Source organism: Labrus bergylta, chromosome 23 (genome assembly GCF_963930695.1).
Source record: "Labrus bergylta chromosome 23, fLabBer1.1, whole genome shotgun sequence".
Lineage (NCBI taxonomy): Eukaryota > Metazoa > Chordata > Actinopteri > Labriformes > Labridae > Labrus > Labrus bergylta.
Window position 1 is genome coordinate 9759571 of NC_089217.1, and position 24010 is coordinate 9783580.

Genomic DNA, 24010 nt, shown 5'->3' on the forward strand with positions numbered 1-24010 from the left:
TCCGGTCTTGCCAAGGTTTTAAATATATTGTCTGTTTATTATTAAATGCTTACATATAAATAAATAAACTTTATCAAATGTGCACTCACAGAGTGAACTCTTATGTACAGTATTGTATAAGCCTATAGTAGCAATCACATCTCACTCAGTCAGGATGGGGTGAGTCGCCCAAAAAGCAAGGCATCGCTGAGGCGGTAAAGCCCACTGAAGTCAAAGCACAGAGATGCTCATAAAAGGCATGGTACACAGCTAATATTCTGAGGCAACAACAGGTATGCTAATGCTGTTTACAATGGAAGGAACAGGTAGAAAAAAGAAAGCATAACACTCCACCATGGAGAATAGTGTTTTATCATGAGTAACATCGACCCTGCAACAATGTGCCACAAAATATTTTCACTGTATCATGATCCCAAAAGCTGAAAGGCCTTTTAGACAGACTCACCCCGTAGTTTTTAGTTTTGTCCCTCCCTCCCTCCCTCCCTCCCTCCCGTCCTCAAAGCTCAGGACCACAAAGAAGCATCCCCCCCCCCGCCCCCTTTTGGAAAGGGACGCATTCAGCAGTACCCATGAATTCCTACAGCTAATTTCAAAGGCGAAAGACCCATTACCATCACATTCAACCAAACCAAAAGGAGGGATGAAAAAAAATAAAGAAGAGAGAAAAGAAAAATCACAAATCTGGCCCTATAAAGAATCAAAAAGGCATCAACCACATACATCTGGTCAGTGTTCATTTCATTCAGCATACATTCTGGCCCTCCTGCGGCATTAAACAAACCGTGTCTGATATTACAAGCAGGCAAATCATATGGACATTCGTACATGGAGTTCGGTGTGTGTGTGTGTGTGTGTGTGTATGATCCGGGGCCGTGCAAGAATGACGGGATAATAAGATAATAATGTGCAAAGAAAAGGCGACTGGTCTGAGATTAAGAGTTAAGGCTGTGGTGATGCAGACAAGCGATGACACATCTGCTGTCAGCGGAATCACCCGTGTTTTCTAATCTCGCAGAGCCTCAAAGATGAAGAGGAGAGAGAGAGAGAGAGAGAGAGAGAGAGAGAGAGAGAGTGGAGGCATGGTAAAGCTTTAACACCAACAATGAATGAATAACTTAAAGATGGAGGGTGGAAGAGGAGACTTGTGGCTTGGGATATACGAGTTTCCAGCTAACTTTTTAACAGCTATTTGTTGCCATCCGTGCACACTATGATTAAGATGATGTGCCACTGGAGTTTGTAGTTCTTTTCTGAACATAAACTGTACAACCTTAGAACTTGTTCGGCTAATTTTGCAAGGTTAGGATAGCTTCTTAATCCAGTTGTATTTTAGGTTTAAGAAATATGAATTATAAACAGAGAAACCCAGTGAGAGACAGCAGAAGCAGGACCTTAAATTATGGAGGTTCATGCCGATACACTATTAATCTATCTAGAGATGCGAGATCGCAGCAGCAGCAGCAGCAGCAGCAGCAGCAGCAGCAGCGTACAAATCTAGGACAGTTTGGCTCTTTGACTTTATAAAACCACACAACTACGAGCGTCTCTTCTCTGCGCTCAGTCTAGACTGTAGACACGTCTCACCACTGGCCTGCTGAAAGCAGCTTTTCAAAGCTTTCTATGTGAGAAAACCCTGTGAGAGAAAAAACCTTGTTACACAATTGCAGTTTGTCTGGCAAAAAAATACACGTTTAAAAAAAAAAAAAAAAAAAAAATGGATGGTGGGTGATTGTGCAAGTTCAAAATGTTTCAGCGCATCGTGAAAACCCGATATAATTCAATGTTTAAAATATTTACAAATCTAAATGATAAAATGATATGCCAACAACGCTTTGCTCTCAAAATATATATAAAAAAAAACATCTGATGAAAACAGAAATCAGAGGGTGATTTAAAAAAACAAAACTCAAAATCATCCCCCAATGTCGTTCAGAGAGTCTTTTCTGAGAGCACGCAGCAAATCCTAAACAAATGGACGTGGCGACACAATCACACACTTGACATACACACACACACGCACACACACACACACACACACACACAGTGATCCAATCACAGAGGAGGGCCCTGATTCTTGGAGTTGCGTACCCCGGCAGCTCCCCAACCTAACAGCCGTCCTCCCCGCAGTGGCTCCGCCTGTTGAGCGGCCGAGTCCGAGCCGCTGGGTGGGACCGGTGGCGCCCGCTGCCATGCTGTGTGTCCATATGGCTTTGGAAGGAAAGATCCTTGTCTCTCTCTCTCCATTCATCCCGGTCCTCTTTTTCCTCAGTTGGTTTTCATAGCGACATCTCGATTTGGCGCCTGCTCCTCCTCCTCCTCCTCCTCTTCCTCCTCCTCCTCCTCCTCTTCGTCTTCCTTCTCGTTGTCGTTTTTCCTGAGACGGTTCTCGTTCAGGTCCTCCTCGTCGCTCTGAGGGGCGGCCCCAGCGGCGGACGAGGCGCCCTGAGACGAGGAGGCAGCCTTTCTCTCCTGCCTCTCCTCGCCGTCGTTCTCCTCGTCCTCTCCCTCGTCTTCCTCCTCGTCCTCCTCTTCCTCCTCGCGGTCCAGAGCAAAGTAGCCCGTGCCTTTCACCGTATCCTGACGCTGGTAGAACAGCACGTAGCCTGCTTTGGACTAAAAGAAAGACAACAATAAAAACAGCTACTCAGACATACAAGTTACAAACTAAATTTTAATTTTTAACTAAACACCCATGCCTGAAATGTTTCCTTAAACAATCTGATTTTTTTTTTATAAAAACAAATTCCATGTAAAGCAGTCCAAAGGCATAATAAAGAAAGCCTGCTATATTTATTTGCGTATTTAGGGTAATTTCGGATGCACATAAATAGCGCAACATCTCAACCTTCTGCATATCTCCACAGTTTCTCTTCTGTTTGTGGAGACTTTAAAGGTCACATATTGATGCAAAATACACTTATACCATGTTGTTGGAACACCAACATGTGCCCTTTTCCCGTCTACAAACCCCCCCCACTTATGAGAAAAGTCCATCCTCTCCATCTTTTGCCTGCTCCACTTCTCAGAAAATGTGTGCTCAAACAGGCCTTTTCCCTGGATGACATCACAAAGGGCAGTAACCCCTCCCCCAGGTGGGTGACACTCCCACAGCTCCCAAAGTAAGTAATTTAGGCATGGTGCAAGAAAGCCAAAGCGTGTGATCAGACACAGCTCATTTTGCATTTAAAGCTACAGACAGAGAAACAGCCTGTTCTGAGCAGGGCTGAAATAGAGGTGTTATGATAAAATACAGGATCGGAGAGGAGTTTTAGCAAGAAAATTCACAGACATGTTGTTGGGGACCTCTGAGGCTTATTTAAACTTGTTGAAAAGGAGGATAATATGTGACCTTTAAACACATTTTCCAAACAGCAGAAGGTGTCCATTGCATCAGTCGTGACTGTGCAGTGAGAAATGACATTGTTTTCTCCATATCAAGCGGAATAATCTGTGGTTTGTTCAGGTGTTAGCCTTTACAAACCTTCTCTTTAACCCTGACTGTTAACTGAATGAGACTCCACATTGTTTGAGTGCGGACTCAACGCGCTGATTACTGTCTATAAAGAACTAGACCAAAAAACAATAAGTGCAATCACTAAGAAAAACTAAGAAAACTAACAAACTAAGAAAAGGAAATCCTCAATATGTTTTGGTGCTCATCAGTAAAGTTCAAATTCATCCTCAGTAGTAGTTTAACAATGAATCCCAGTTTGATAACAACATTGCAGCCTTGGATGAATAAACTGTAAGGTAGAGCAGTTTTGGCAGATGAGGCCACTCACCACTATCTGATCTTCATTAGCAGGAGACACACTGCTGTCATCGAAGTTGTACCACTTTTCATCGTCTTTGTTCTTGGCGTAAGCAGTATCTGTGCAGGAGATAAACAGAAGACAATACGAGTATGATACAGCTGTGCCATTTACCCATACGGCTTGTTAAATAAAACATCAACACTTAAAAGGAAAACTTCTGTGTGTATGGACTAAGAGTTTTATAGATATCTAATTTCACAAAACACTAAAGCACAGTTGTTAAAATGGTTTTAGAAGGGCTCTGCTGTAATACACACTTTCACACGCAAAATGGTCTGTATGTTTATCAGCACACCATATGTGCACATCTTCATTACTGCTGTGTATCCTTCCGCGGATGGATAGATAGATCTACCTAACACACGTACACCCCTCCTGTCCCTGACAACTCTCGTTCCAGACTACATTTTCAAAACTCTGAGCACTAACACAAACATATGTTGTGCAGCAATTATAACAGAATGACAATGCAAAATGCAATGAACCCCTGCTGTAGCGCCTGCTGTGGTGAGTTCAGAGTGAAACAAAGCTGTTTGATAAGGACCATCAAACACCTGTCATAGCTCATGTTAACCGCTGCAATCACTGCGTTACAGGCATGTGATGCATACTGTATCAAAACAGCAGCATGTTTCTTGATTGTGCAGCTTGTCGGTGCGAACAACACATAACTACAGATTAAAGGTGTCTAGTTTTGCAGTATAAGTTATCATAACTATATGAGGGTGAGCAGCAAGCTTTGAAACAGCTCATTGTTGTGAATCTTACAGTGGCCTCCACCCATCCCTCCGTAGTGGTTCGACACGGCTATGAGGTCATAGCGACAGGGCCCAGCGTTGGGGTTGATCAGGAACTCCGACATGTCCAGATCTCTGCAGGAAAACACGTCACAGAAGAAGTTGTAAGTCATCATGAGCTCTAATTTTTCTTCCAGCTTAAGAAAGCACAACGTGTGTATGCATTGGTCTAAGGTGAAAATGTAGTGTTAAAGTGCTGTTTGTGTGGTCAAATCAATGAAAATAGACTTGATTACTATCTGATATTTTACATCTGTAACATATTGTACTTTCACACTTGCACAAAACTCCCGGAAACTTCATGAAATTTTCAGGAGGAACGTGCATGTGTAAACGCTAAAAGCCACATTTTTCACTCTGACTTCAAACTGATATTTTTCCAGCAAGCCTTCGAGTAAATTTTCCAGACGAGGCCAGGGTACGCCGATGTATTCACAGTGAGAATTTCAGGACATTTCATCACGAGCGAACAGGAGGAGTCTGTAATGTTTAAGATTGTATTCATGCAACAGGTGCAATCTCCACGCATGTAGTGAAACTGCTTTATTTATTCTGTTTGCCAGCATGTTCTTCTGAATCTGTCGAGCTACACACAGCATTGATGTCAAGGCGAACAAAAACAGAATCTGAATCTGTTGCTTCATCTGCGACAGTTTGCCACTTCCGAGTTGATATTTTTTACATGATTTCTGCCTCCTGAGCCCCCCCGCCCCATCCGTGAGGGACACGTGTGAAAAACTAACTCAGTAAGATTTCACAAGCAGTCTGAGAGAATTTTCTTCTAGAAATTTTCAGGAGTGCATATGTGAAAACGGCTAGAATGTGATAACCTCAACTTGTCTACAAAACAGTACAAAAAGAGATTTTAGCAATCCATAGTCTTTGTGATGATGTGGTAACACAGACACTAACATGAGAGTAGACATTAAAAATCTATTCATTGACTTTTTCTACAAAACTAAACTGTATTATGTGTGTAGTTAAACCTTTGATTTGCATGAGAGTATTCATCTGCTGTATATATACTGCAGGTCTGCGTATACTATATGTGGATCAAGTAAATGGGTATGGGAAAACAACAATGGGTAAAATGCTGAGAATGCAGTGTGCTTCTGCAGTAATTTATTGCCTTTTCTTTCTGTGTGTTTGTGTGTGTGTGTGTGTGTGTGTGTGGGGGGGGGGGGAATGGTATTGGTGCATACCTGAGCGGAAAATCAACAAGGGAGTCGAGTTTATCCCTCATGTAACGGCTGTAGGAGAAGCGTTTCAGATGGACCACCAGCACCGGTGGCAGAGACCAAAGGTCCAGCTTCTTCGTGGCCTGCTGGTGCTGCTTACAGTTTGGACAGTACCTGCGAGACAAATGCAGGCGACACCACGCGTTTCAGTATTTGACCTTGATAGCCGGATGTAGCAACCTGCCTGTAACGTTGTTTGTTTTGACTTCATGTCGTGTGATTCTCACCAGGGATCCTCCGCTCCTAGTTTTTCCTTGGTGGTGAACAGCTCGATGCAGTCCTTCAGCTTAAAGAAAGCCTTCTTCTGAGGCTTGTACTCCATACTCTCATGCTTATCAAAATCCTGCTCCCAGTCACACACACAGAATTACACAAACAGCTGTTTAGAAAACACTCCTCACAGCACTGTCGGTCTCATTGGACAAGGATTACACCCCTACCCCTAAGAGAACAAACAAGAGAATACACTACTTCGAAGAGGCTTCGTTTAATTCACTCACAATACTTGGATTCATAAAGTGTCTAAAGCCCACCTTAAGACAGGGTTTGACTATTTACAGATCCTATATGATGATTTTGTAGTTTATACAGGGAACTTCATCTAATCTGATCCTTTGTGTGGGTAATTAAAACCCCACTGAACAGACCAAACAGATCGCTGTACCATTTCTTTTCAGCCCTAAACTTGGATACTCAATATTTCTCACAGTGAGTGAGATGGAGATTGAACATGGTCATTAAGAATTCAGTGGCTGCTGTGGGCATCTAATTAGTGACCTTCTGCTTCCAGACTACAGATCCTGTCTGGGCCACTTCGCCATACTTTGCAACATAACGGCACACTGCACTTTGTTGTACCCTGAGCAGTGTGCATGCTGAGAAGTGGACCAGCTGTTCTGCTGCATTAATACTGCGAGGTACAATATCAGTGTCAGAGAATTTCTTTTTTTTTTTTTCTCATTTCTTGATGTTGGCTTACCTCCACAACGGTCTCATCAAAGTACTTTTTCTTGATCTCTGGTTCCCAGTCCAAAGACAGGTAAGAGCGGTCTATGGAAAGGTGGGGGGGGGGGGGGGAATGTTATTACACAAATAAGCATCAGCATTCAGTTAAGTAGTGGATCCATGGTTCTACAGGATCATTCATTCCTACACTTTGAAACAGTTTCAGTCACTTTGTGCAGCAAATGAAATACTAACTTCATAATCATTCTAACTGTCCAGAATATATTAAAAAAGAAAAGAGTATTCTGTTTGTAAAGTGCACTCTTCCTTTATTCCCCAGTATACACCTCAGTCCCTACCACTGAGTCGGAGGTGTCCCTCATCAAAGCGGATCTGCCTGGTGTCCTCCTTGATGAGGGAGAAGTCGGTTTTTCCCATGTTGTTGAACTGGAATGTAAAAAGTCTCTTTCTGTTGTGCCCGGCTGTCTGCTGGCCTTTGGTGGAGTTCTGTGGGCCGACCACGCCGTTCTCCAGCTCGTTATCCCCGCCCACAGAGTCCTCTGATTGGCTGTTGTCGTTCTCAGAGGGGAGCTCCTGATCCTGACTGGACTCGTCATCCTGCTCATCTGTCTCCATCTCACCTGAGGGAGGACGCAAGAGAATGTGAAGCATGTGCTTAAAAAACACTTACTATGAATAACACAACCCATGGGGCAAAAATAATTAAATAAAAAAAGGTAGAGATTGCAGAATGTCTCACTTTTACAGGTAAACGTCTGTGTGTTGGTGTTTGTGCACTCACTTGGCGAGCCCTCCTCCAGCAGTCCATTAGTGGCGTTACCATTGACAGTGTGTTGTTTGGTTGGCTGTGTCTCTTCACAGTCTTCCTCCTCCTCCTCCTCCTCCTCCTCCTCCACTGAAGATCGCACAAACCGGCTGCAAACATAAAAAAAACATTTTCTTTAAAGCATCCTTTTGTTTTTGTGCAAATTGCCTATGCCTTCATTTTTTTAAAAGCTAAATTCCTCTGTCCTCTAACTTCTTCTTGATTGCATACAGAATGTATCATCTGCCATCAGAGTTGACATCACTATGTGATTAGATACAGAGATGAAAGACGGTACCAGAGGCGCAGGAGCAGCATGTTGTAGAGTTTGTCTTCGCTGAGTGTTCTGGGGACGGCAATGAGGAAGGGCTGTCCGAACAGTGGCGTGCTGGTGTGGTTGTAGCCCGACTGTTTGTACTTTTCCCTTAGGTGCACCGGGATCACTACGTGGTCTGTGTCCTCCACCCTATTCACGGCCAACTCGAAGCTGAGAAGAGAAGAGAAGCGTGAGTGAGAAAGCCGGAGCTAGAGTGACAAGTGAAAACTTCACTCCTGGATATTTATGTCCTTGGCAGATAAAGCACTTCAAATTGGTGCAATTTGTGAATTGGTGGTCATAAAGTCCAAGCAAAATCTGAAATCTGTGACAGTACCTCGTATATTCAGAGTATAATTAGATATTGTTTTTGAAAGACTGTCAGACACACTCACACATAGATATCATCTCTCTCCATGATGCTGCTAAGGTTCTCGTTGGTGGCAAAGATCCGGTGGAATCGGTGGTTGTAGATGTCAGTTACAATCATCTGGGGGTTAAAAACAACGTTATGCTCTTTGAGACTGAGGCTGATAATCTGATACATGAATGCATTTCTGAAAGTTATATAGCAAAGTCATTAAAAATATTCTCTAAACTTGTGCTTGTCTGTGTTGGAAACTTGCTTTACTAAAAACGTTATATATGCAACTCCAGTTTGAATTCATTGTCATCCTTTTTTTTTTGTATTTTCACTGAGCTTCCCTACCCCGGATTTTAAAAAGTATGAAGCTTTCCCTCAACTAGCTGCTGAACTTACATGTGCAGAGACAGTTTAAAAGAGAAAAAGCTATTTTTGGTCTTTGCTGCATGAAGGGATGTCAGCATTATGGTGTGATACTGCACAGAGCAGGGCTCTGGCTGTGATGTTTCTACCTTCTCAGCAGGCACCCCAGACAGATTGGAGAGGGAGGTGCACAGGTCAGAGATGTAGCCCACCTTTGGCACTGTCAGCTTATACTGAAATGGAAACGCATCAGCCGTCAAACAGCAGCCTTCAAGTGGAATCATAGTGTCAGGGCAGCAGACTTCAGGCAGTGCGTATTACCTGTGTGGGTTTGGTTAGAGCGTCAAGTCGGACAAGGTAGACCTCCAGGGTCCGCTCCTTCTTCATGGGCAGGGGAAGGGTTAAGTAGCAGAAAGGGTCAAAAGTCACAGACACCTTGGAGCACACAGGACAAACAAGGGTGGACTTGAAAAGGCCGTGGAAGATGTCCACAATGATGGAGTCGTTCCTTTTGATGTGGTTCTCCCACGCTTCCTCCGCCACCACCTGAGATATAAAGCAACACATAGTCCACCTTTAATAAAACAGTGAAAACACATGGAGTGCAAAAGTGCTTTTGAGTGGTGGGAAGACTAGAAAAGCAAACAAACACAGTCCATTTACCATCTCTCGTCTTAAAGGGAACCATCTTTATGTAATCAGTTTTATTATCTCCAGACAGCTGCATACACATTAATATCTAGAGACAGTTTAACACATTGTTGCACGTTTTCCTTAAAGTGAAAGCGACATTAAGACCTCATCTCGTCTGCCCGAAATCTCACCTTATCAGGCCTGCCGTTAGCGTCTTTCAGTTGGATGTAAGGCTTCTTCCTGATGCGGTTCAAGTCCTCGTGAAGGCCATCCAGGAGAAAGGCCAGCAGCTCGTGAGAGTCCTGCTGTTGGTAGCCCGAAAACTGTGGGGCAAAGCGGCCCACCTGGGTCTGGAGGCGGAAAGCAAAAGGAAAAAAATAAAAGTCACAAATATATTGTAAAATAATGCCAAATACTTTAAATCGCTTATCCCCAAACACCTATAAATTAAGCCCGTTGTTATTAACTCAAACTGCTGACATTAAAGGACGTATTCAGAAATAGTGAAATCTTTTAGATTATCCAGGATTTCAAACCGGTTATACACGAGTATGTTTTCCATTTTTGGTCTGCTCTTGTCTGACTTGCTCGTCTATATCTTTAGCGTTGTAATCATAGTATGCTTTGTATTCCAAGACATCTTTAACTTTCTGCTTGTGCCTTTTCAAGATAACAGCTACTGTGAGTGACACAAAGACCCTCTCTTCCTAAAAATCTATAAACACTGCACTATTTTGGTGGATCGCCTATTATACACAACTGTTCAAAGAATCTCTCCTGTTAAAAGTGTTTCCAGGTTAGTTACCTTGAAAGGCCTTGGAGTGACGTAGCTGAATTTACCCGACCACAGCTGCTTTTTAAGCTCGGCGTAGGCTTTGGCAATCTCCCCCTTCATGCCCAGCGGGTTGTCCTCATTCAGCTCCTCCATGTACTTGTCTTTGAGGAAGTAGTCCGTCAGAGGGGGGATATTGCTTAAACACTGAGGGAGAGGACACTTATCAGCCGAGGATAGATATAGGCTCTTTACCATTTTACACGTCTTGAGAAATTCCTCTAGACTCCAAGAATAAATCTTTGAAGACTTTGAAGGAATAAGGATAACTTTCCATGCTTTCATAGACTGTGTAGCAGGCATGCTGTTACCTGCACTGCAGAGTTCATGAAACAGGTGTTTCCCAGGTTGGAGAGTCCACAGAGGCCTGAGCGCTCACTCTGCCTGCTCTGGTCTGTGTAGTCATAGCTGTTGCTGTAGGGGTGGTAGGACGGCAGACTGTAGCTCGAATTCTTCACACTGTGCAATAAACAAACAGACGCACAAACAGGAAGGTTATATACGTTAGATGAAGTTTGTCAGACGGCTGAGGGCAAATAAAAGGTCATAAATGCCCTGTTGTATACAAACATATAACACTGCTACTTCTGCTTTAAGTCACATAACTGCATTTGATAAAGTTGTTAGTACATTCAGTGATACATTCAAATGCCACCAGGTAAGCAGCTCCCACCTTGTTTTCTCTTCAATCAAAAAAAAAAAAAAACCTATTAACCCTTTAAAAATCAGACAATCTCAGGCTGTGAAAACAATCATTGAGAATTTAAAGCTCGGCCAAACACGGCAATCAGCAGACCTCTGCGAGGGCTCTATAGCGGTATTGGTTGTTTCCGGCTCCCACTGGTCAAGAGAAACAGCTGTGATGGCGGTGGAGGCAGTGGCCTCGCAGTTCAGCACGCGGTGGTCCACCCTCCTGCTGTCCAGCTCCACCGCCTCAGACCTCAGGCACCACCAGCAACACAGGAGCATGACATCTCAGCGCCGCCCCGGCCCGTGCCGGCCCACATGTCCAGACGAAACTGAACGACCAGCAGCGTGGATGGGGTTCGCTTCAGGTCAGGCGCATGCAGAGCCTGCTCTGTCGAGAAAGTCCAGCTCCAGGTTTCACTGTTACCTCAGATCAACCCAGTGCAGCTCCAGTGCCAATGTGGATGGAGACCGAACCAAGTACAGGCCTAAATTTGACTTCCAAGGTCCAGCACAGGCTACAGGCCAAACTACAGGACGCATAAACACAGGAAAACAAACACCTTCCTTTTTTTCCTAGAGCTTACTAAGCAGCTCCCCTCTTCTCTTCTCCCCTCTTCTTCTTTTTCGAGCTTGACCGCCTGTCATCTTGTTATCCTCTCTGCTTTAGATCCCTTCCCCCTGTCCTGTCCTGTCCTGTCCTGTCCTCTGGTCTTCTGCTCCTCCCTCTGGCCTGCCTGCTGCTCACTGCCGCTCTACGGCTACCAGCAGATATTTATAGCAGCATCAGCAGCAGCAAGGATGCTCAAGACTACTGCTATCCAAGCTAGAGGTGCACAGAAAGAGAGAGGGAGGGGAGGAGGGAGAGGCAGAGAGAAAAAGGGGGAGGGGCGGACAGTACATGGGGGAAGTGTGGGGGGGGGGGGGGGGGTTGACAGAGGAGAAATGAGATGGGGATGGAGGGAGCAGCTGATCCACTGCATCCAGCTGAGGCTGCAGTATTCACAGGACTGACTATCTGTTACTATCTCTCTCTCTTCTGCTCTCTCTCTTCAACAGATATAGGCGCAAATTAACATTTTCACTCATGCCGACACACCATTTATCCCTTTATCTACACTTCTGCGCACATAATAGTGCCTCCTCGCTCGTCCCGACACGCTACCACACAAGTTCTCGCTCTTGTTTTTGCCCCCCCCCCCCCCCCCCCCTGCATGTTATATTGGCAACGCTACTAAGTGAAGCACACACTTTGACACTCCCTCTTTTGTCCTCTTTAATATGCGATGCCTGTCCGTACGTGAGCTTTTAAAGGGGACGGTCTGATTAAATTACCTGAAGTATGGGCAGGTTTCATGGCAGGGCCCGGTTAGTGTGTGTGGAGGCAGGCGATGAGAGGAGCAAGAGAAGATGAAATGTATTCTGAAGGTCACTTAGACTGCAGAAAGTGCGCATCGCAATGAGCTCAGGGTAGAGGAGAGGTAAAGAGTCCAACAGAGAGAGAGAGAGAGAGAGAGAGAGAGAGAGAGAGAGAGAGAGAGAGAGAGAGAGACTGCCTGCCAGAATCAGGGGACACCGCCTAGTGGGACAGTGACACTTACTGCTGTTTCAGAGTATCGCTACTGATGCTAAATCCAACAGGCCAAATACCGCAAATTCAAAAAAGAGAAGTATTATGTAATGCAGGAACACTTCATATGAAAAAAAAAAAAAAAAAAAAAGAGGCCCTATGCATAATTCAGAGAAAACGACAGCCCCAACACCACAGTGAATCAGGGACTGGAGAGCTGCTGGGAGTGAAGATCTAATTTCCTCAAGTCACCCACTCTGTGCTTTCCTCATAGGTGCAGACAAAAGATGCAGCTGCTATCAAACATAAAGCACAGCTGTGACAACCACACTCCTCAGTACAAGGCTATAGTAGAGAGGACAAAAAAGAACAGACTTTCTCTCTTCTAGCTTTTGAGTGTAGGTAGGAAGATCGACTCAGCTTGCTTCAACACCTTCTTTCTTTATCAATATTGATTTTTCAAGGTGGCCAAGCTTATTTTTATTATTTCTGCATTGCAAAAGTATAAAAAAAAATTTAAAAAAAATGTAATGCAGAGTGGCTTTTATCTCAGAAGCATTCAACACAGGACACAGTCGAGCATGCGGAAAATCACACAAACATGAGGTGAAAAGAGGGGACAGTATCGTCTGGTGGACAGCGGAGGCGACAGCTCCGCCCACAGTTGAGCAGTGCTCTCCAGCAGAGGCCTGTTGGAGACGCTGGGTACCACTTCCACTAAGGCTACATTGACAATTTATAAAAACAGAAGCTTAAAGTTGATGAGTTAAGTGGGCTGTGTTTCATTTTGGCACAGCAAGACATCTATATGGCTTGATGTTGATGATGACGATTAGAATGGGATTTGATAATCTCACCACTACAGAAATGTAGAAAAGGTTTATTGCCACTTGAGGTACAAGACTGAGCATCAACTTATCATCAGGTACTTGATCGGTTTAGAAAATGTTGTGCTAAGACGAGCGATGAAGATTGAAACCTGGTTCCATTAAGGACCCGCTTCAGCATTTTTGAAAACCTTAAAAATCAATAACGTTTAAGATGATCAATACTGCTATCAGGCCTCTTGGGTCCTGAAATGTTACACCCCGCGGCATGTCACATCTTTTTAGTCAGATCATTTGTGTAAAACCTACGTTGATTGGTATAGTAAAGTTTTTGAATAGAATTTAATTGCCAGTCAACAAGCACACCAGCATCAAATTACACAAAATGCAGCACATTTGACCGTCTTTAGGTTGAAAGAACAACGTCAACTCTGGCCGCAGCTACAGGACAGTCATCCTCCTCCTCTACTCAAAGGAACACACACTTATAGCAAGTCCCATTAAAATAGTAGTGGGCAGGATAAAAGCCAGTAAGTAACTAAACTAAACTGAAGTAACTAAAAACCTGGTGACTTCAGGCTACATTTTGATCCTTTGGTTCAGTAAAATGACTATCAGGCAGAGGTAAATACAATGTCATCATGATGTGCTCAAATGTAATGTCAAGAAAAAGAAAATTAACTTTGTGGTGAAATATAATTGTTGGGAGGAGAAATTTGATTGGTTTTCTAAGCAGGTTCTGTAAAAATGTTATTTTCGTCTCTTCTTTCAACAAAAGAATAGAAAAGTATTCATGGAGGTATCGATAAAGACTCGGATTGTTGAGGAGAAACCCCAATCCTAGGTAAGACTATTACAGTAAGGGATCTGTTAAATACCTGAATAACTCTGGGAGGCCAAATTTAAAAGGCAACAACAAGCAAACATGTGTTATTATGTCCTTCTCTCTCAGCAAATGAAATGCAAAAGGGCAAAAACTTGAGTCAGGTTGAGCTTTTGTTCAAAAAGCCACATGTTGCTTAACCTGTTAGCTGACAGGATGGAAAAACTGACAGCACCAAGTTCCTTGTTTTGGACAAAGGAAATGGCTGTTTGGCAAATGAGCACATTGTCAACCCAGCTTTGACACTAACAAACAGACCGAGCCCAAAGTTTCTGTTTAAGTCTAGATTTTGGAATTGTTTCTCCCCAAACTCCAGGTGCATCACCTTTGGCAAATTTCAGTTTGGTTTTAGGGCTTTGCACACAATGGCATTCTGTTCTCTGTCTTCTCTGGATACTTGGTCACTTTTGTACTTCTTCATCTTAACCAAGCATTGTAAAATTCCCTTCGGTGATTAAGTAATAGGCGAGGATTCCTTAAATTGTACTATTTTAGTGTTTTAATTGAGCTATTCACAACTGTGAGGAGGTAATTTGCAAATTAATTAACCTATTTACTGTAATCATTATTCAGAGCTTCAATCAGTGAGCAAGAAAATCAGCTTTGAAACATTAACACATGCTGACTCAGGTACCCAGAGGCCCCCCGCCGGGCCATTAGTGAAGAGCACTGCTGTCACTGAAGAAAATTTCCAATGAGATCAATCCCTGGTAAGTCCCTTCACCCCTCCCTGCCATCAGCGCTTCCAGCTGAAAGTGCATCACCATGGGATAGCTTTAAGCCCCAAACCACAGCCAGAGATAGATCTGAGGAAAATAAAGATCAACAAACGTCTAACTGGGATTTTGTCCATTCATAATGACTGAATGTGTGTACATTTTGGACTTGTTTGATTACGACTTGATGAATTTCTGCAGAATATAATATGTATGGATTACAGTGTCAATTAGATCTGAGGCTATTTGAGGTGGTCTGTGCTGAGAGATTCTCCAGGCTCCATCTCTGGCTGTTGGCATCCACATCCACCCCTTCAACTAAATGAGCCCACTACTAAGCCTTACTTCCTGCTGTTGAAGCTGCTGTTATGATTGTTTGTGAGAGATGAAGGCGAGATCTTTGGCAAAGCAGAGAGATTGGAAGCACCAGATGACCTTCAAAAGATAAAGAATAGATCATGAGTTAGAGTAGAGAAAAATAAGGAGCCGTTCAAGAAAAAGGTGTGCAAGTGTCGATTAAATCAAACGGAGATGAATTCAAATTAAACAGAGGAACATGTCGGCAACAAAAGTCAAGCAGAAGAAGTAGTCTGAGGCAAAGTCATAGATTTGGAAGATGATGAGGTGCTGTAGTGAAAAGATGCAGAGTTAATTGCAGTAATAAAAAAAAAACTGGATGAAATACGGCACATGGGATCAAATAGAAAAGTCCAGTAGCAGTATTCTGCCTATAGGGCCTTTCAGATAGGACGCGGTGGACACTGCGCGTGACTGTCAAGCTAATTCATTGTCTATGTGTTAAGAGCGTATCTGCGCCCCACAGAGCTGAGCGCAGTGCAAGGTCTTGCTAGCCGTTCTTGCGCTATGCGCTTTAGTTTTAAAAAAAAATGTTCAACTTGGGCGCAGCGCTCCATGACCTCACCTCCAGTCCACCACCTAGAGGGGAAGAACAGATCACGACAAACAGTGTCCCACAGTTTGAGTAGCAGGTGTGTTTAAAGCAGCAGTAGAAATGTGTGTCGTGCTTGTGAAGCAGTCGTTATACAGCTGCAGCTAATGGACGAGTCCTAAACTCTCCCAAATCCTGTCGTGCCCTCGGGATTTCATAAACACTAACCCCTCTTCTTCTTTGCTGCTCGTCTCCTCCTCGGCAGATAGAGACAAACATACTGTGCATTAAAAAAGGAGCTACTTTCCCGGTGTGTGCTGTTGCTTTTCGCTCGTACGCACCTCCCCTTCTGCTCAGCCTCTTTCTCTGTGGCGAGCGCAGCGCACACCTCGTCCTATCTGAAAGGCCCTTGTGTGTGATCTTTTGTGTGGGATATAGGAGGGGGGAAGAGTGTGAAAAACGGCTTTCTTTATCTGTGGTTTAACTTTCTATATCCGTCCTACAGTCAACAAAGCAATATAAGCAAGGTGACGTTTCACTCACTTTGGTGCCGTGGAGCCTCGGGGCCATGAGCCATCCTCATTCTTCTGCTCTATTACGAGAACCTGTGGGAGACGACAGAAAAAAGAAAGGGGCTCCATCTGCTTCTGAAGGTTTTAGACATAGGAAACTTTAAAGTATTGGCGTCCTATACAACAAGTGAGTGATAAGAAGGATGCTATCTGCATTCTGAGAAATAAAGCAGTGTTCAGTTGCATTTATATTTATTGTTTTTCAGTGCCGAGTTTAATAAAAGACAGAGTTTTAAACCAAATAATTGTTTGTTTAAATTTGACCAAAATGTCAGATTGTACTGCAAAAGAAATGAAATAAACAGGCAAGGAAAAAAGGTAAACATTCATAAATAAACAAAGGAAAAGATGGGTTTCACAATTCTGTAAATATCTGCCATTGCCCACCATGTTACTGTTTGAATATTTGTAAATGTATTTACTGCAGCCACAGTTTATCTAATGGGGAAATACAGGGAGCTGGATGGATGTTATCCACTGTGTCACTTAGTAGGGATTTGTACGAAGCTCAACAATCCTCTGGAACAGCTGCTGGTGAACAGGACGGCCCCGCGATCTGAAGCCTGCAGGCTCATTGTGGGCAGGTGCTGAACTCAAACTGGGTTTGCATAGAGACTGTGTCTGCTCTAATCGACTGCCAAGTGGATGCCAGGACATACTTGCACAGTTTAAGCGGCTTACAATGAGAGGTGGTGTGCCTCCCAAAGGCATCAGATACAGAGATGTTTTACGTTTTCAGCTGTGTTACAGGAACATTTCAGGGTACATTTTATAGAATTAGAAACCCCCAAAAAAGGTGATTTTCAAATAACTTACGTGTCTGTTTAAAGTGGTATGAGATAAGTTAGGCTGCCCTCTACAGGTCATGTTGACCTGTTCAATACAGATTCAAAGAAAGCAGAAAAAGAGGATTTTCAGAGGCTCCACTCCGCTGTGGCCCAGAAAGGCTGACTTGCAGAGAGAACAAATCAGGTCAAACTATCTGATAAGTGTGATTTAGACGAGAGCATATTATCCTAGGTGTCCACATAGCAAGCCATATTTGGACAGCTCCTGGTCGATTTTGTTTAATACTTTTATAGTTATGACAGACTCAAGAATAACAAAACTTAGCAGAGCTACACAAACTGTTTGCGCATTGTGACAACTTCAGGTTAACTACAAAGTCCTTACCTGTCCTTGGTAGAGGCCAGCGTCTTGAATGGTGCTGTCAGGTTTGTTGAGAGGCTCAAAGGTGTTGCTCATGTACCTGTTCCACAGCCTGGTCTCCTTCTCATCAGGGATGCTGAACAGCTTCCTCATGTCCTTCTCTATCATGTCTGCAGATAAGCGAGAAGGTTATGAACCACGTGAAATAATCAGCACATCACATGGCTAATAAAAAAGTTTACTAACACATGCTTACAGAAAGAAGGGAGACTAGCTAATGACTGAATTCACCTATTCTTTTGACTTGCCGTCTGTATAAGTGTGGGGATGTGGTGGCAGATTATTCTTGAGAGAAAATGCTGAAAATCTTTCTTAAAATTGTAAAGGGGTTAATAGAGGTGATAACTACCTTTGTTTGTAAATTACACATTTACTCAAGTATGACGTGATGACTGCACAGAACAGAACTATTAAATGTGTTCAAGAGTTAGTAAGAGAAAGGAATCGTCTTTGAGTGTTTCTAAGTGTACACATTCTCTGTAGGTATCAAAACAGATCACAAACATGGTCATAAATTCATTTTATGATTATTGTCTTCAAAGAAAGGCTTTTACAGTTGTATTCATCCCGAGTAAATTTTTTTATGAGTCAAAGTTGGCATAACAAAAAAAGAAGAGTGCGTTTAGATTATTTGATATTTAGACAAAAATTAGTGAAGAAGTCCAACCAATTTCAAGTCAACTTTGACCTCCTTGGCGCTCACTCAGTTTAAACAGCAGTAGGAAAACATTTTCCACTCTGGCTCAGGCCTACCGATTGTGTCAGCTTTACTGAAGCGTCTGGTGATCACATTGTCCATGTTGCTGTCTTCACAGAGCTTCAGCTCTGTCAGGTACACCTCCACCTTGCAGTGTTTTACAAACATACCCTGTTCTACCACCTGAAAAAGAAATCACAGGAAAAATGGTAAACTGTAGCACATAGTCAATGGATTAATCAATGGGGGGGGGGGGGGGCGCTGGTGTCGCAGTGGTTAGCCCGCCCGGAGGACTATGGCCTCCAAATATGGGGCGTGCAGCTCAGGTTCAAATCCGACCTGTGGCTCCTTTGCCGCAAGTCATTCCCCACTCTCTCTCTCCCTGATCTCCGACTCTATCCACTGTCCTATCTCTCCAATAAACGCACAAAAAAGCCCCAAAAAATAAATCTTAAAAAGAATGAATGAATTGATGACAAATATATTGCATGATCCATGACCAATATATGATGAAAATATGCAGACTGCTATATTCATTTTAACACAGACTTGTGAATTATTAGCAGAAACTTTTACTGACACGCCTAACGTTCTTTCTCACGATGCAAAGGTGGCTTTAATGAGACAGATAATGGCATATTACAACAAACGGTAAATAGATTGAACTTTCTATCAGGCATTTGTAGTCTTCTGAGCCCTCAGAGCTTTACACTACATGCTACATTAATGCCATTAACACCCGATTTGAATACACTGATGGCAGAAGCTGCTGTGCCATGCTATCTCATCTCATTCACACATACTCACACACCCAATGGCTTGCCCGAGAAATGTTTAGGTTCAGGATCTAACTTCAAGGAGGACACTTCAACATGTGCACTGAAGCAGCATTAGATTGAACCATGAATGGAGACCCGATTTATCTCCTGCGCAATGTTTAACATCCCTCATGATGAAAAGAAATGAACTTCACTTCACAGCGATATAATTAACTATGTGTCATATTGGCTAACTGCACCAAGTCAGAGCGTGAAACATTGAAACATTGTGTAGCAACAAGAACATGATAATCCAAAACGCAAGACTCACTGGGCTCAAAACCAAAGGTAATCTCTGCTGTCAGTATAGCTGATGAAAATTCGAGTATTTTGCAATTTTAAAAGCTAAAAAATGTCAGGTACATTTTAGGGTTGTACTAGCTTTTGTTTCTCGTGGCGAACAAAGTACAGCCTGCTGGCTTTGCCACTCAAGCGGTGTCCTGATAGCAGCAGAGTCAAAGTGAAGTGCCTAAATTAGCAGCACCTCGTGGAAACAGCTGAGGGGTCCAAGCCTATTTATTTCACCGCTGAGCCCCTCCGACACACACACACGGCTATGCACACAGTACCAACTTCCCAAATCTCCAGCCATGCACTCACCGCTCAGAACTTCCCTACCCCATACCCAGACACGCAGGTGGGCGCACCCTACCCCTCAGCAGAACACCCATGTGTTTGTAAACTCAGCGCAAAAGCCCAACTCGTCGCCAAACTCTGACAGAATTTCTCAAATGAGAGCCGAGCCAAAAACCATATACCCCACCCCCCCTTCCTCCTCCTCCTCCTCCTCCTCCCACACTGGTTATGCCTGTTGCACTCCTCTCAGAAGTTTCTACGCTGCTTCTCTGAGAGTGACCTCAGCCAGCATTCCTACACTTCAAAAAAACAAGGACACCCAGCAACACTCCGCCGGTGTTGGGAATCAGATCAGAAGAGGACAACGGAAGGAAACATATCACCAAACCTGAGTCTTCAATCCTCTTAAATCCCTTTTAAAACTCTAAACCCACAAAAGGAACAAAGGCTTAAAAAAAAATAGAAAAACAAATCATGAACCTCCTTCATGTTGTGTCTCTCAGATCGCTCCATGTAGCTTTTCAGTCATCCAGACCGTTGCCTGAAAATAGAAACCCTGCAGCCACCCGATATGTCCCACGACATACATGGCAAAATGGGAGGGTCATTGGAGGGGGGCAGAAAGAAAGAGAGAGAGAATGATAGAAGAACCTCTGCTAGCAGCCATGATGCCATGACTAGCGAGATTTGAAGTGGGGATTTGATACTTTGGGTCTTGTGTAATTGTAGCTGCCGTCATAAAAGTATTCCACTGCCTTATTAACAGTAAGCGCGCACACACAACAATTCAGTTGTAATGTCCACTTTACCAAAATGTATGTGATTGTTTGTTTTACCTTAAGATGAATTATCACATTTCTTGGCAGAAATTCATGAAATGCTGAAGGAAAAGAATATAAGACATCATCTAAACAAAACCCTTCCCTTTCTTTTAATCCTCATGCCTGTGTTTCTTTTTACATTTCACTTGTTATTCGAGTCAACAAATCTATGACGACTGAAGCATTTCTTGTGTTAACACAAAAGCTTACAGTACTCAATTTCAAAATCAATGCTGTCCCTACGCTCTCTACATTTATATTTAATTGTATATGTCTTTACTATTTCATGCTGATTAACACTGTCCACGTTTCTCCGCATTCCTGAAGTCAATTGGCTGTATTAGCACACGTTCTTCTCACTCTGCCAAGCCGCAGAAATAAAAGCTTCCAATAATCCACACTTCAGAACAAAGCTACTTACAACAACCATCCTTTTATAGTAGCTTTGGTCATGCAAGTCAGCAGAATACTCTCAATCCGTTACATCCAATCATAGTATTTTGCTCATAACTGAACCCTTACCTTGCGCGCAATTGGCTCCTGACCCTCTGTCAATCCATACCAGCTGACAAGCTTATTCCAGCCCTCTGTTGGGACCAGGATGTAGTCCAGCTCATCGATGAGGTGCTCCTTGATTGCCAGCACATCCCCATCTAGAGGTACAGAAGGGGGTGAGAGAAAGGGTGAGAAACAAGCTGGCAGACAAGAGGGAGAGAAAGCACTTTGTGCACTAACTGTCTCACACTACACAAAGTAAAAAAAAAAAGGTATGCTGGAGAGCTTTCTGCCAACCAAACAAAAAGCTACTCTATGGAGTCAGTCAACAATATTGTTTTTGTTCCCCTTTTCCTCTGAACTCTTTGTTTCTACTTCCAGAATGAGACGCTTTTCTGACCAGGGGTCTGTGGTGTGGTTAAAGGCAACACGGTCTATCTAATCCTACTGTGTGTTAAGATCTGAGGAGGTGAAATATCATATTTCATACATTTTTTTTTTTTCATATTTGATTTATTGATTTGCTCAATTCAGTGTATGGTTTCAACACCATAATACACAACAAAAAATATTTTCTCATAATGCTGAAACACTGTTCATGAGCAAACAGGAGCAGGAAGAAGAAAACTTATAATACCTGCCCCGTTTTCCTAATAACACAAGAAACTGTTTAACACAATAAGACGGCTATAACCTGCTGTTTTCTCTTTCTCTTTCACAAAACAAAAAAATAGATCAAAAATGTAGAAACAATCAAATACAATCAGTTAGATTAACTCAACACATTCATGATTTCCCAGAACCTTTTTCTTTACACATTCTTCTACATTGAATGATACTTGAGCAGCATTTTTAAATGATTATCGAGAGAATTCCACAATTTAACTCCATTTACTGAGATACACGTTTGTTTTCTAGGCCTGAGGAGGTGAAATATCAACGAGTCTTACCTCTGAGAAGACCAGAGTTATCAACCGGTCCTGGGTAGACATTCTGGTCACCCATCTGGTACTTGTCCCAGCTGTCATATCCCACATATTTCTTCCACTGTTTGAACCAGTGACTGTCCACCAGGTACCTGCAGAGAAAGCAAGCAGCAACATGTCGGTCTGTTCAAGCATCATGACACACAACTTATCAGAAATGAAACCGTCCAAGGGTCATGGAACAACAACAAAAAAAAAAAGGGTGTGAACCAAAAGTTTATATACGCAGGTGAATGCTAACGTTATCTTGCTGTCAGTACCCTCGACAAAATCAGATTTTTTAAGGGCTTATACGACACAGATTGGAGGTTGTTACAGCCGCACTCCAGTTCAGGTTGCTGCATGCTTTGCCAGCTGGCTCTGTGATTTTGACAGGTGCCTCTTTTTCCGACTCCGCCCTGCCGAAGTCGACGGATGAACCCACTGAAGGCTAGCCACTTAGCTACCAGGCAGCTAACCAGATCAGTCCCCTTGCGAAATGCGCTCTCATTGTGACATTATGACATCGGATGAAAGAGAGAGGCGCTAGTTTAGAGAATACAACATTCAAAATGAAAGAAATGCGGTGATTATAGTTGTTCTTTGACAGCTTGGTTGCTAACAGTAGCTCAAACACCGCTAGCCTGCCGAGCTGACACACATGAAGCTGACAGGTTCCCGTGAGCTAGCTCAGAGCTAAGTGTCAACACGGCCCCGTCACTTCGGCTTTCCGATCCCTAAAGGCGGTGACAGCCTCCGCGGAGCCCGCCGACGGCCACGCAGCGTTACGCGAAAAGGTTTCGGCTAGTGTCTCACCAGGTGTCTCCCTTTCTCAGCTGTGTTTTCAGCAGCGCCGCGACCTCTCCTCTCTGGGTATCCAGATCAGCCGCTCCTCCTTCCGCCATCTTTCCACAGACATCACCCCGCTGCATGGTGGGAAAGTTCGGGGCGTCACCGAGGCACGCAGAAAAGTGACGCTGTCTGTGTGAACCAATCATTTGGCTCGCCGACAGCACGAGCGAAAGCAAGACACCCAGTGGCAGAAAAAAAAGTCTAGAAAGATTGTTCAAAAATGCTCCATCATTGTGCCTGCGTACACTTATTCTTATTATATGATTATATTAGTCTATATTATATAACATTTCATTATATTACACTATATTGTTCATATTGCACTATATTTTATCTCATAATTATGACTTTATATCTCATAATTTCAATTTTTTATCTCATAATTATGACTTTATTATCTCATAATTTCAACTTTTTATCTCATAATTTCAATTTTTTATCTCATTATTATGACTTTATTATCTCATAATTTCAACTTTTTATCTCATAATTTCAATTTTTTATCTCATTATTATGACTTTATTATCTCATAATTTCAACTTTTTATCTCATAATTATGACTTTATTATCTCATAATTTCAACTTTTTATCTCATAATTTCAATTTTTTATCTCATTATTATGACTTTATGTCTCATTATTTTGACTTTATATCTCATTATTATGACTTTATTATCTCATTATTTTGACTTTTTATCTCATTATTTTGATTTTATATCTCATTATTATGACTTTATTTTCTCATTATTTTGACTTTTTATCTCATTATTTTGATTTTATATCTCATTATTATGACTTTATTTTCTCATTATTTTGACTTTATATCTCATAATTTAAACTTTTTATCTCATTATTTTGACTTTATATCTCATTATTTTGACTTTATATCTCATTATTTTGACTTTATATCTCATTATTATGACTTTATTATTTTGACTTTTTATCTCATTATTTTGACTTTATATCTCATTATTTTGACTTTATTTTCTCATTATTTTGACTTTATATCTCATAATTTCAACTTTTTATCTCATTATTATGACTTTATCTCATTATTTTGACTTGATTATCTCATAATTTTGACTTTTTATCTCATAATTATGACTTTATTATTTTCATTTTTATTTTTTAAACTGGCGGAAATGGGCTTCCATACAAGTGTGTAGAAATGGGGTTAAAAAAATCTACCCTGATCTAAATGAATGAATGAATGAATGAAAAAGTTTCATGACAACGTACCTGGTTGGAGTTTTCAGTGAAACACATATATTTGAAGTGTTCTGCTGAAAACAGCCTTGAAGTTGT

At 42.4% G+C, this 24010-nt stretch overlaps 1 protein-coding gene across 6 annotated transcripts; it reads right to left on the reverse strand.

The window, feature by feature from the left end:
- Positions 1–306: 306 nt before the first annotated feature.
- LOC109988113 (ubiquitin carboxyl-terminal hydrolase 15-like) lies at positions 307–22794 on the reverse strand. 6 transcript variants are annotated; one of them, XM_020639484.3, is made up of 23 exons: positions 22671–22794; positions 21840–21967; positions 20917–21047; positions 18236–18362; positions 17447–17592; positions 17090–17146; positions 16245–16306; positions 15158–15247; positions 10441–10588; positions 10103–10276; positions 9489–9647; positions 8986–9210; positions 8814–8897; positions 8333–8427; positions 7920–8108; positions 7598–7731; positions 7155–7436; positions 6830–6900; positions 6078–6193; positions 5815–5964; positions 4584–4687; positions 3783–3871; positions 307–2613 (listed from the first exon to the last, which is right to left on the reverse strand). In XM_020639484.3, exons 1-23 carry the CDS (start codon positions 22784–22786, stop codon positions 2266–2268), a joined length of 3225 nt encoding a protein of 1074 aa, XP_020495140.2. In that variant the 5' UTR covers positions 22787–22794; the 3' UTR covers positions 307–2265. The 6 variants fall into 6 exon arrangements, with proteins under 6 accessions (XP_020495140.2, XP_020495142.2, XP_020495143.2 ...); XM_020639486.3 differs by lacking the exon at positions 17090–17146; XM_020639487.3 differs by lacking the exon at positions 15158–15247.
- Positions 22795–24010: the final 1216 nt, after the last annotated feature.

What these genes read in the sequence shown, in the direction of transcription:
- LOC109988113 (XM_020639484.3), bottom strand. Translation starts at nt 22,786, where the DNA reads ATGCAGCGGGGTGATGTCTGTGGAAAGATGGCGGAAGGAGGAGCGGCT. An exon ending in AGGAGCCAATTGCGCGCAAG is followed by an intron (nt 18,363 to 20,916) that starts GTAAGGGTTCAG and finishes TTTCTTTTTCAG; the next exon opens with GTGGTAGAACAGGGTATGTT. An exon ending in GCTGGAGGAGGGCTCGCCAA is followed by an intron (nt 7,437 to 7,597) that starts GTGAGTGCACAA and finishes GTCCTCCCTCAG; the next exon opens with GTGAGATGGAGACAGATGAG.